Source organism: Bemisia tabaci, chromosome 5 (assembly GCF_918797505.1).
Source record: "Bemisia tabaci chromosome 5, PGI_BMITA_v3".
Lineage (NCBI taxonomy): Eukaryota > Metazoa > Arthropoda > Insecta > Hemiptera > Aleyrodidae > Bemisia > Bemisia tabaci.
Genome location: NC_092797.1, coordinates 12120300 through 12132230, shown reverse-complemented (window position 1 = coordinate 12132230; position 11931 = coordinate 12120300). Strand labels below are relative to the sequence as shown.

The 11931-nt window shown below is 39.3% G+C and overlaps 1 protein-coding gene across 1 annotated transcript; it reads left to right on the top strand.

Annotated features, from left to right (window-relative positions):
* Positions 1-618: 618 nt before the first annotated feature.
* LOC140224579 (luciferin sulfotransferase-like) lies at positions 619-8810 on the top strand. Its single transcript, XM_072300293.1, has 6 exons — positions 619-829; positions 2281-2377; positions 2840-3020; positions 3448-3568; positions 4398-4492; positions 7841-8810. Exons 1-6 carry the CDS (start codon positions 622-624, stop codon positions 8138-8140), a joined length of 1002 nt encoding a protein of 333 aa, XP_072156394.1. The 5' UTR covers positions 619-621; the 3' UTR covers positions 8141-8810.
* Positions 8811-11931: the final 3121 nt, after the last annotated feature.

The window sequence follows — 11931 nt, the reverse complement described above, 5'->3', positions numbered from 1 at the left end:
TCAATTGCCTGCTTTCTTTCACTGCATTTAATTATCCATTCAAGGAAAACGATTGTTATCTCCGTAACAATAGAATGACCCAGAAAAACTTTCGCATAGAATCTTGAGCCTGGGAAATTTTCTCTAGTTGTTGAGAATTTTCAGTCTTCGGTCAGTGCTTTCCGTGCTTCAATCTATTCTCACAGCTTAAACAACAAAAATCTCGTGCTCTTCTGGGAAGTTCATATATGAATTGGAAGAAAGGTAAAGTGGTGAGAATTATGATTACATGTATTATATTTTTTTTCATTATTATGTAGTTGTTAACTGTAAAATAAACATTTTAGACATATTTATATCTTTAGAAAACCAGAATTAAATCCTTAGGACGTAATCTTCTCGTAATCTCTGTAAGAAACAATTATTCTTCCTGCTCTAGCTGAAGTATTCAACAAGACCCATTTTTGCGGTTATCGATGGAAGATATAGTCTACAGATGAGCCCGCACTTTTTAGGTTACCTCAAGGGGGCTCCCGAAGCGTGTTTTATAGGGTAAGCGTCCTCCGGGAATGGGGTCAAGTAGCGGCTAGGTTGCTTAGCCCTCTGGTTTTGTTTAAAACCAATATTTCACATGTGCAGAAAATGCCGGAGACTTTGAAATACGAGAAAATTGAAAGTGATACGGAATGTGGGAAAGTACTCAACACTCTCTTCGTCAACAAATTTCGTCATGGGTACGTGCGGGTCAAGGGGGCCGTCATGCCCGATAACTTCAAGAAATTCGGTGATAGAATTCAGCAGATGGAAATCAGAGATGACGACGTGTTTGTATGCAGCTTTCCCAAAGCAGGTACCAATCAAAATAAGTTCTAAGTTATTTTAAAATCCTAAGTTCTTATGATTACGTTTTCCCTACTAACTTACAGAATATTTCACTAAGTCCTACATTTCCTATTATACTTTATAATTCTAGTAGAAAACTGATAAACGTTGTTGTAAAAGACAGCTGTAATTATCTTCTCAATGTGAAGAAAATTCAGGAAAAATTCTAAATGATGATTCCTATGATGTCAATAAGAAACCTGAAACTAGATAATAGATTTCGAAACAGTAAAATTGAAATACGTGGTTTGAAAATTCCATTGTCGATATGTCATGTACTACACGGAAAAAACGAGTTTAGGATGGGGCCCTAACTAGAGGTAGGGCAGTGAGAGGTAGCTCACGTCCCTACAGATTACAGGCACGACACCTCCATGAGCTAGTTGCGAACGCTGCCACCGACTGGGTTTTGAGGTTTTAGTTACTGCGCATGCGCGCGCATGCGCAGGAGTAGCGAATAACGTCATTTCTCGCTGAACGCCAGTTGAGGACTGATGCCCGTATGATCAGGTGTCATTGATATGCCGAGAGGGGGAATTGCACTCAAGAGGCGTAAATTCGCCGCCTGGAGCATCGAGGCCTCGTAGCCTGGTGGTACCGCGCTGGTCTACCATCTCTGCGATGCGGGTTCAAATCCATGCGAGAGCACGGATTTTTTACGCTCGGCGTCGATATGAAGGTAGGGCTGGACCCTACCTTCAGCTTGGGCCTGACCCTCCGAGGTTTAGGTGAAGCAATTTCACCTACCCGGGTTTGGGGCCAGGCCCTGCGCCGCAGTACCCGATCCTCCACCCGTTTTTTCCGTGTATCCTTCAGTTAACTGTCTTAGTTTCATTGAATCCGAAAATAGTACTGGAGTATGGATGAGGTTTGAATTTCCGCACTGAAATAAGGAAAGAGAGAGAATACAACCGAAAAAGAGAAAAAATTCCAAAGTAAATGGAAGCTGGGTTTTGCCTAAACCTTTATCGCTGACTCCTTGTAAAAAGTTATCAATAATACATTGTTGTATTAAATTAAAACACTTGAAAACTTTGATTCCGTATCTCACCAATATAACGGCGTATCTAATCCAGACGCATGTTTTAATTTTATACAAGAGTAATTAAAAATAAAGGGGGTAAAAATTAAAAACTCAACTACACCTCAATAAGTTAAAAGTCCGCGCTAAACGCGTTTCGAGGCCGCGGCAGCCTCGAAACGTGTTTAACACGGAATTTCAATTTATTAAAGTATAGTTGTGTTTTTAATTTCGACCACCTTTATTTTAAATGTGACCTCAATGTTTATGAGTCTCAGTTTTTACAGTTTTTAGAGAGAAATTGAACTAATATTTATTTTACGAGTACATTACTCAACTGCTCTCTTGTTTGCAACCTGTCACAAATACTTGGGAAATGAGTATTTTCTATTTTCTAGGTACAACATGGGCTCAAGAAATGGTCTGGTGCATTGCAAATAATTTAGATTATAAAGGAGCTGAGGTTGTTCTTCCTGAGAGATTTCCATGTCTTGAGTGAGTAGTCAATCAATTCTTGCTCTCAGCGGGAGCTATTTTTATTCAGACAGAGTTTTGACAAAAAATCGCTTGTTTCTTAAAACTTTTTCACGGATTTTACTATATTTTTCAAAACTTCCTCCTTAAAACATTTCTTTGACAAAAGATCTGACCAACCTAACCTAACCTAACCTAATCTAATCTAATCTAACCTAACCTAACCTAACGGAACCCCTCCCCCTGGCGTCCGCGTCCCCCGAAATTTAAAGAGGGTCTGGAAATTTAGGATTGGAGGAACTCGCGTATGATCGATGCACAATATCTGAAGAAAATCTAAAGGAGGAGCGAAATATGTCGTGTTTCTACAGTCTCTCTCCTATGCATTGCCCGCCGAAGTTTTATTCGTTCAGCCATTCCTGTATCGTCTTATAATTTATCTTCGAAAAATTGTTTTAATGATCGACTTACATTAATTTACAGTTACTCGTTTCTTTACAACTACGAGGTGATGTACGAAGAAGATCTAGATTTCTCAGCCCCTGACTATTTCATGCAGTCGTTCAAATACGTCAGCGAATTAAACACGCAAAGATTCATCAAAACTCACCTACCTTTTGGGCTACTCCCCGAAAAACTTCAAAATTTCTCGACGCGAGCCAAAGTAAGTATTATTAAAGTACGCATGGATCCCTCCTCAACAAACAGCCACAAATCACCATTAGTAGCCGTTAATAGAACTAAAGTTACTTTAAACTCCAACTTACTGCGACAGTGTATGGAATTACTCAAATTCAAAAACATTTTAGGTGCTTCTAAGGTCTCCGACACTGCCCCCTCCACCCGCATTCTTCCCACTGGATGAGAGGTCGGCTATTTAGGAGAAATTATCTTGAAAAAAAAGAAGAAGAAAAAAGTTTTAAACCAGGAGGCTCCGCCCCCTGGCTGCTTCTTACTCTTCTTACTCCCCTTCCTCGCCCCGTCTTAAAAATTAGAGCGTCTTAAAAATGATTTTATGAGAATACAGAGGATTTTGTCAGAACATGGAACTTCAGATTCATTCAGATTCATTCGTAACTTTGTGGTTTCAGATTATATACGTATGCCGTAACCCAAAAGATGCATGCGTTTCATGGTACCGTTATTCTCAGCTGACCGGTGACTATACGGGTGACTTTGATACGTTTTGTAAATCTTTCCTAAACGACATACGTGAGTATTCTAAAATATTTCTTTCAATTTATTAATCCTGAATAAAATTCTAAATTATCATATCACATTTTCCAACGACAACTGAGACGACATGCGTGAGTATTCTGAAAGACGTTTCAATACATTAATCTTGCAAGAAATTGTAAAATGTAATGTTTCATTTTCCTCAAACTCGACTAGTTATACTTAAGACCACGCTGATCTCACCGGAAAATCGCTCTAATTACAGTTTCGAAGATGAAATATATGCACGCAACACGCACTTACTTGGCAAAATTACTCGTCTTTCTTGGAAAGCTGAGCAATATTCAAGTAAGCCAAGTATTTCTTGGAGGCCAAGTTGAGTTCCGAGGGAGGTTTCAGGCCCTCCGGACTCCATCTGTAGTTCCACCTATGCCTATGAAATTCTGACGCCACTGTAAAGTATAAAGGACAATTTTTTAGTAAATTGGAATTTTCAAGCTAAGGTGCATTAAATATATCAGCATACAGCTGAAAATGTCAACACAGAGGGAAAAAACTCATATGAGCATAGTTTTCCCTCAAAGAGATACGCTGTTTGGTGCAACACTAGTAATAGTTTGACATCGCTTTGAGGGAAAATGGTGCTCATGTGAGCTTTTTCCCTCTGCGTTGAGATTTTCAGCTTTATGCTGATTTTTAACGCACGTTGGCTAAAAAAATCCAATTTACTGTCTTACGACCCGCGCATCTACCGCAATCAGTTTGTGTGGAATTGTTTACTGTTATGCAGTACCAATCGCCTTCTGTCAGGTTTTTCTGTGCTCCGAACTTTAAGATCCTGTAATTTTTCTTTTCCTCTTTTCAGCGTTTTATTCGCCGTTCTGGCAGCACGTTTTGGACTACTGGACTCAGAGAAATAATCCAAGTGTCTTGTTCCTGAGGTACGAGGAGATGAAAAAGGTTTGTTTCCCGCTTGGCCTTTTGGGTTTTTCCGATCTTCAGAAAATGGTGACGATGAAATAGCTAAAACAGCAAAATTCATCTTTATTGTATAAAAAAGAGACATATGAGAAAGCCGCAAGTGCGCAAAAAATGACAATGTGTTTGTTGTGTGTCCAAAACGCAACCACGAAATAATGCAAAAGATAGCACTTACAGCTGTCTTGCCTAACCACGGCCTAGCATGAAAATGAAAAGCTTCCAGGACTTTATGTCCACCTACCTTTCGTCCATTAAATAAATGTCCACCGCTATTTATGTCCACTAAACGTTAAGTCCACATAATCTAACGTCCAACCATGAATATGTCCAAAATTGTTCAAATTGTGGACATGTTATGTCCACGTTTTTTTCTTCTTTTTAAAAGACAGGAACCACCTCAAAAATAAATGCATACTACTACTACCTTCATTCTTAAAAACATTCCATTCATGAATCAAGTCATGAAAAAGAACAGACTCTAAGAGCAGATAAAAACATATGTTCATGTGTACACTGAAAGGATATGATAAGATGAAAACCAAAGCGGGAGCCTAGGAAACGCTCCAACGCCAAATTAAACATTTTTCAGTAACAGATGCAGTCAAAATTGAAAGTCCTCCTTAACTAGTTATTTCATGCGCCTTCAATCTTGTAGGATACTGTGCAACGCCTCTGACGCGAAATAGTTGCTTAAAGCGTTGCGGCGCGGCAGGCAACCAGCGTGACACGCGCATAGGCGCCTACAAACCTAACGGGATACTTCACGCGTTGCGCAATGCGTGAAGTATCCCGTTAGGTTTGTAGGCACCATTGCGCGTTCTGCGCTGCTAACACGCTGCTCCGCTCTGTGTTAGGCTTTAATATTTAAACCCACGGAGTCAGCGTTTTCAACTCATAATTTTGAAAACTCTGCATAAATTATTCTTATTTAAATTGATGAAAAAGAAATATGTAGGTACTACTGGAAAATATAATGTGTTTTTTGTAAATATAATAGTGGTTCCGTATCAAATTTAATGATTTCCAAAGCATTCAAATTTATTATTTTATGTTTTGGGCTTTTACTGTGCTGCAGCGTGGTGTAAGCGCAACCAAACGCTTAAAATTGGACGTATATGACTCAAGGAGGTCGATGTACAAATAAGTTAAAAACAAAAAAATTGCGTGCTTCTTAGTTTTTTTCCTCTTTTATTAATTTTTGTATAGTTTCTTTCATCATAACTACGGCTCATTGAGATTCATATCGATGCCATTGCTTGGAAAAGGTTTTACAAATATTTACCACGTTTTAAAAATGTAAACGTTTTTAAAATGAAGTAACCAATTTCATTAAAAAACAAGCTGCTGGTTCCAACACTACTGTGTTGGAGAGCTCGCCTTCGTGAAACTATTAACATGACAAATTTTTCACACCGCAATAAATAAACTGAATCATTAATAATTGAATATTGCCGACGATGGAGCGACTCTTCTAACAAAATGTTCACCTATGCCGTAGTATCGTTTTTGAAGCGGGAAGCTCAAAAAAACGCAAATTTCTTACGCAGATTGTGAAGTTATGAGTGCATTTCAGAGTTTTCCGATGCGCTCATCGTGATTTTTGAGGCATTATCTATAGGAAACAACTCTTATTTTTGCTCTAGCAAAAGTTTGCAACAGGCCCATTATTAGTCAATGTAACGCATATTTGCTCTGGTTATAAAATGTAAAACTCGGCAAAAAACGTACATCAACAAAAATTCTGTGACCAGCGCATTATCAGATCCAAAAATTTGGCAACATTGTTCTTTCCTCATTTAAACATATGTAAATGTATCGATTCCAGGAGGGGCCAGGTGCTCCGCCAAGAATCGATTATTCAACACAGGTTTAAATGGAAGGAAGGCAGTGTTGCCAAATTGCTGAATCCGCTTTTGAACTAGCCCATTAATATGAGTACATATTACCTTGTACAATCTAATTTTTCAACAAAACTCAACACGAGTCTTTCACATAACAAGTAAATTTGAATCTGTAAACTATAAACCTTCTTTTCCTGCGGACAATCATGTGTAAAATTCTATCACATTTATTCTTCGTCTTTCACAAAATTATTAAGATTTATCTGGAAAGTAAGTATAGTACTTCGTAAAAAATAGGAAGAAAATAAATGAGTTCAAAAAGCAGTACCTGGTTTGTAGAGCGTCTCTTCATTTTATCGGAAATAGAAAAATTCAGGATGTCACTGTCTCATCGGAAAAGAAGGATTTTCCATTACACTCTGTAACCGAGGAAACTGGAAGATTCTCTAATAAGATAGCATAGAGATAGCAGTCAGCTGATAATTTTATCGCAACGGAACAGCAAAAAAATAGGACTTCAGTTTTTGAAAATGTGAACGGAAAATAATACATATAAATAAATAATTTAGCATAAAGGTGAACACATACACAAACAAATTCGTGTTGGTGTGAGTCAAGTCTGCTCGGCCACCGGAAAGTGCTGCTCTCTAGTGTAGCAAACGAGGAACAATTAATCCTCAGTTGAATGAGGGAACGGAAATGTTCGACGGAGGAAAACTGTAACCCGCGAAAATTCAACTTTTAGACCTTGAAATCAATGGGATTTTGGCCGTTCCTCCGACGGCAACGAGAACCATCCATTTGTCGCCACGGACACTACCAATGCTAAAAGAAATCGATCGCAAAGAGCTCTCCCGAGTGGGCGAGCTCAAAAAGAATGTACATTTAAGGCATATTTTATATCGGAAATTTCAAGGATAGAAATGAAACCAAGTATTTACCAAAAACAATTTGAAAAGATGAATCAAAAGAAGAATTTAACATTTCATTTACAATATGAGTTACGATAACAACACCGGCCTCATTCTCTCTTAATTTTATCATTTCGATATTGTCAATATAATTTTACACACGGACTAAAATATGACGCTTGAATTGGATTTTAGTGGACTTTACATTTGTGGACTTAAGTTAGTGGACGTTTAAGTAGGTAATGGACTTAATAATAGTGTGGGCTTTAGAACTGTGGACGTAAAAATTGTGGACGAAAAGTTTGTGGACGTAAAAAAAGTGGACATAAAGTCCGTGTACCAATGAAAAATACCCTTTTTATGTAACTAAATTAAAATCGGTCGATTTTCAATCATTCAAACGATTTCCAGTAGTGTTTTGGATAATTAGTGGCAATTTGGCAAAGAACTTAGGCTTCCTCCGATACAATTTTCCTGTCAGACGCTTCCGAGCCCGTCTTCTCAAAACTTCATTTTTGCACTTACTGCTCTCTTCACTATCACGGCACAGTTCTGATAGACGCTGTGGTTTCCAGGACCTTCCATCGGTCATCCGGAAGACGGCGGCGTTCCTGGGCAAGTCGTTCTCCGAGGAGGAGGTGGCTCGGCTAGCGCAGCACCTGAGCTTCGAGAGCATGAAGGCAAATCGGGCTGTCAACTACAAGCCGCAGATCCAGATCAACAAGAAGTACAATCTTGTCGAGAAGGACGGCACGACGATGCCATCCGGCTCCGTTGGCGGCTGGAAGAAAATGATGACGCCGAAAACCGTCGACGAGTTCGACGCCTGGAGCGAGGCCAAAGTCGCCGGCACTGGATTCGAGCTCATCTACTGAGAAACCTCTGTGAGCTGATTATTGAAATAGATAGACAAAGTGATAGACAAAAAAGACGTAAGGAGTTTGGAGTGGTTATATCGGTTGAAATGCGTGGTTTCTATAGACTGAGGGAGAACATGATGGACTAACTGGACCGCGTTAAACAGAAAGGGACCAAGCCACATCACCTATTGCCTAATTAAATTGGGCAGTTCAATTTTTTACGTAGGAACGGTTGTGCGGATTTTCGTCCAAATTTTAGTGGATTTTCTCCAAAGCACGAAGCAAATTCTTTAAAATTGCAAAAGGAATCTGCTCATAGTTAGTCCATCATTTCCCTCTTTAGTCTGTAAGAACCACCAGTTTCAACCGCCAGGATTGAATTTAATAGATGATTTAGCAACACCATTATTAACAATAGATTTTTGGATTTTGCCAAGGTGTTGGATTTAGATCAGTGATAAGGAACCCCTTATTAGCACATAAAATTGTAGGTACATGAAATAAGCAATTTAATGTGCTAATAAGGAGTACCTTATTAATGATCCAAATAAAAAATCTCTCTGAATCCAAAATCTATTATCGCGAGGATTGCTCCATTTTTCTTTTGACTCTTTTGTCTATCGCTTTGTCTATCAATTCCAATAACCGGCGTGTTAAAATAAAGGTGGACAATGTTATCAGCAAAGTTCGTGTATACTGTATTTCATGCGGCCGGCCCCAGACTCATCAGGGATGCAAGTGGAGCACCCTGCAGAAGTAAGTTGGATCGGTTTGTTAGGAGCAATTGAGAAGGCGCCATCCTGCTGATCGGGCCTTTCAGCTCGCGTAATGAAATTCACTCATTCCGCGTGAGCCGACGCGATCTTGGGCACCAGCGCCCAATATTAATGATTTATCGCCTCTGCGATTGGGTTCGAGTTCATCGCTATCCGGTGAAATACGACCGCACATCAGTCACGATTCCCAGCCCCGTTAATGAGGCGCAAATCAACAGTCCGAGGTTTCAACCCTCCGGGCTTGGCTCCGCGCCTATCCGATCACCAATGGACGTATTCCTGCTAAACGGAACTATACTGCCGTGCTAAGGGAGAAAACCGTGTGAGCCTTCAGACATTGCCAAATTCTCTTTGAATAATCACCAATTTCCGGGAAAATTTTTCAATATTTCCCCCTTTTTTAGAATTTTGTTCGTAACTTGATAGAAAGTGTCGGCAAATTTTAAGGAAAAATATTCATAACTTACTTCGAATATACATATTTTTAGAGAAGAGATTTGGCAACATTCGAATGCTCATACGGCGTTTTTCCTTAACACGGCAGCATATACGAGTGAAAAAGATGAAGAAAGATCTCCTTTGGGGATATGGAAAAACAGGATTTTACATTCTACCAAACGGAACTAAGCGCACTGTAAACTGTATGTGGCACTCATGAGCCTTGAGCATGGGAAAAGAACGTTGTGGACAGTGTTCCCAGGCGTACGGATATTTCCGTGCCGCGCGGACATTCCCTATACCCGCGCGGACAGCGTACGGACAAAAACCTTATGGGAAAATTTTTCCCTATCTTATTTTGTCCGTACGCTCGCCCGGCCCTGTCCGTGCGTGTGTTTATCCGCTTTTCTTTGCAATATTTATTACTTTTGCGTAAGTTATTGATACAATGATGTTTAGTATGAAAGCCGGGTATCGTTTGGGAACAAATTAGATACTTTTTGCATTAATTATATTGTATTCTTATCAAAATTCAGTCATTTCATTTATGTCCGTGCGCCCGGCCCGGCCCAGTCCGTGCATCTGTTAATCCGCTTTTCTTTGCAATATTTATTACTTTTGCGTAAGTTATTGATACAATTATGTTTAGTATGAAAGCCGGGTATCGTCCGGGAACAAATTAGATACTTTTTGCATTAATTATATTGTATTCTTATCAAAATTCAGTCATTTCATTTAATGTCCGTACGCTCGCCCGGCCCAGTCCGTGCGTCTGTTAATCCGCTTTTCTTTGCATTATTTATTACTTTTGCGTAAGTTATTGATACAACTATGTTTAGTATGAAAGCCGGGTATCGTTCGGGAACAAATTAGATACTTTTTGCATTAATTATATTGTATTCTTATCATAATTCAGCCATTTCATTTAAGGTCCGTCCCTGTTTTCTGTATTGTTGTGCTTTTGTGTTTGATCACTCTGACATTTTTTCTTACTTTTTTTCTCAATTTCGCCAATGTTATTGATAGAAGGAAGCCACGAATAAAACTCAGGTATCATACAGGACCTGATTTAGTACTTTTTGCATTAATTTATGTGTTATTCAATTCAGTTCAATGGGTTAGGAATTATGAATTTCATGAAAAGTCAGCTCCTATCTTTTGAATTATTGCTTTTTGATGTAGGTACCTATAATTGTTCCGATTATTTTTTCCTGCCAATGCTTTCTAGAGGACATAGGTACTTGAATGTCGCTATTCAAGCATGATTTGGACATAGGTAGCTACAACAGTTCGTTCGGCAGCATTCAAAAATCACTGTTCCTGTAGGTATTTTTTAATAGAGAACAAATCAACATCATTCCTTGAAATTTTCTCAGAATTTGCTTCGCACAGAGAGGAAAAATCATGGAAGTTCTTATAAGAATTGATGTTTAGTAATTCTTCATTTGAGAAATAAAGTAGGTATCTCCGGAAGTCCACTAGAGTAAGTATTTAAAAATCGCGGGAGGCGATTCACGGAGCACGGAGCACGGAGCGGCACGGACATACACGAGCCCATCCGGAGAGCGTACGGACCTTTCAAGATAGGAGCACCTGGCATCACTGGGACAGAGCTCATGAGCTCAAGACCGCGTTGCAGGGCGTCGTCGGCGTCCCTCTTGTCGTCACCGCTGACGTCACGGGCGCTTTACAATTCCCACTCATTCTTACGCTCCTCAATTAACGAGACACCTCTTCAACCGCACCCGTTTCTAGTCCTTTGAAGCAGTAATAAGTCTATTATTATAAAAATAAAATGGGAAATTTTTCCAATTTTATGATTACTTTGCAAAATAAAATACATCATTTGATTTTAAGGAAACATTCGAGATAACTTCTCGTCATTTGTATCAGAAATTTAATGTATACAAAATAATCACAGCAGATTTGATAGAGTTCGTGATGATTCACTTGTATAAAATAAGTACTAAAAAACTTGCGAAGCCGTAAGTTGAAGTAAGAATTTTTTTTACCTAAAGAAAATGTAAAATTGCGCACAAGCGTTGGAGTGTAACATCACCGGTAATCGAGATCTTCTGCGTTCTTCTGCCATCAAGTCGAAGCGATACTCTTGAAGGCGCTCTGAGCAACTATTCCACCTCCAAAGTATTGCACAGTATCAAACAAGATTGAAGGCGCACTAACGTTTTAACTGTTTAGAGAGTCCTACTGATCCTGAGATATCCGGCTCCTGTTCGATCGACTTTTGTGAAACCACCAGCTGATCCGTAAATTCCTTATGCTTTGATGTGATTGATTTTCACTTCCACAAAAGGAATCACGTCCATTTTTACATATTATCCTATGCAGCTTTCGAGAGCACGCCCAATCTTTCCCACTCGTCCACGGTCCCGTTTAGCAGAAATGCGTCCAATGGACCACTAGACAAGGTACGAATTTTAGCATTCTGACACGTGTTTCTTAACCAAAATTTCACGTAGAACACGATGCGTACAACAAAAATTACCGAAATTAACTCCTCACAAAGATATTTAATGATTCCCGATGCGTGAATTCAAACCACCCGCTCATGAAAACTCAATGTTCTACGTG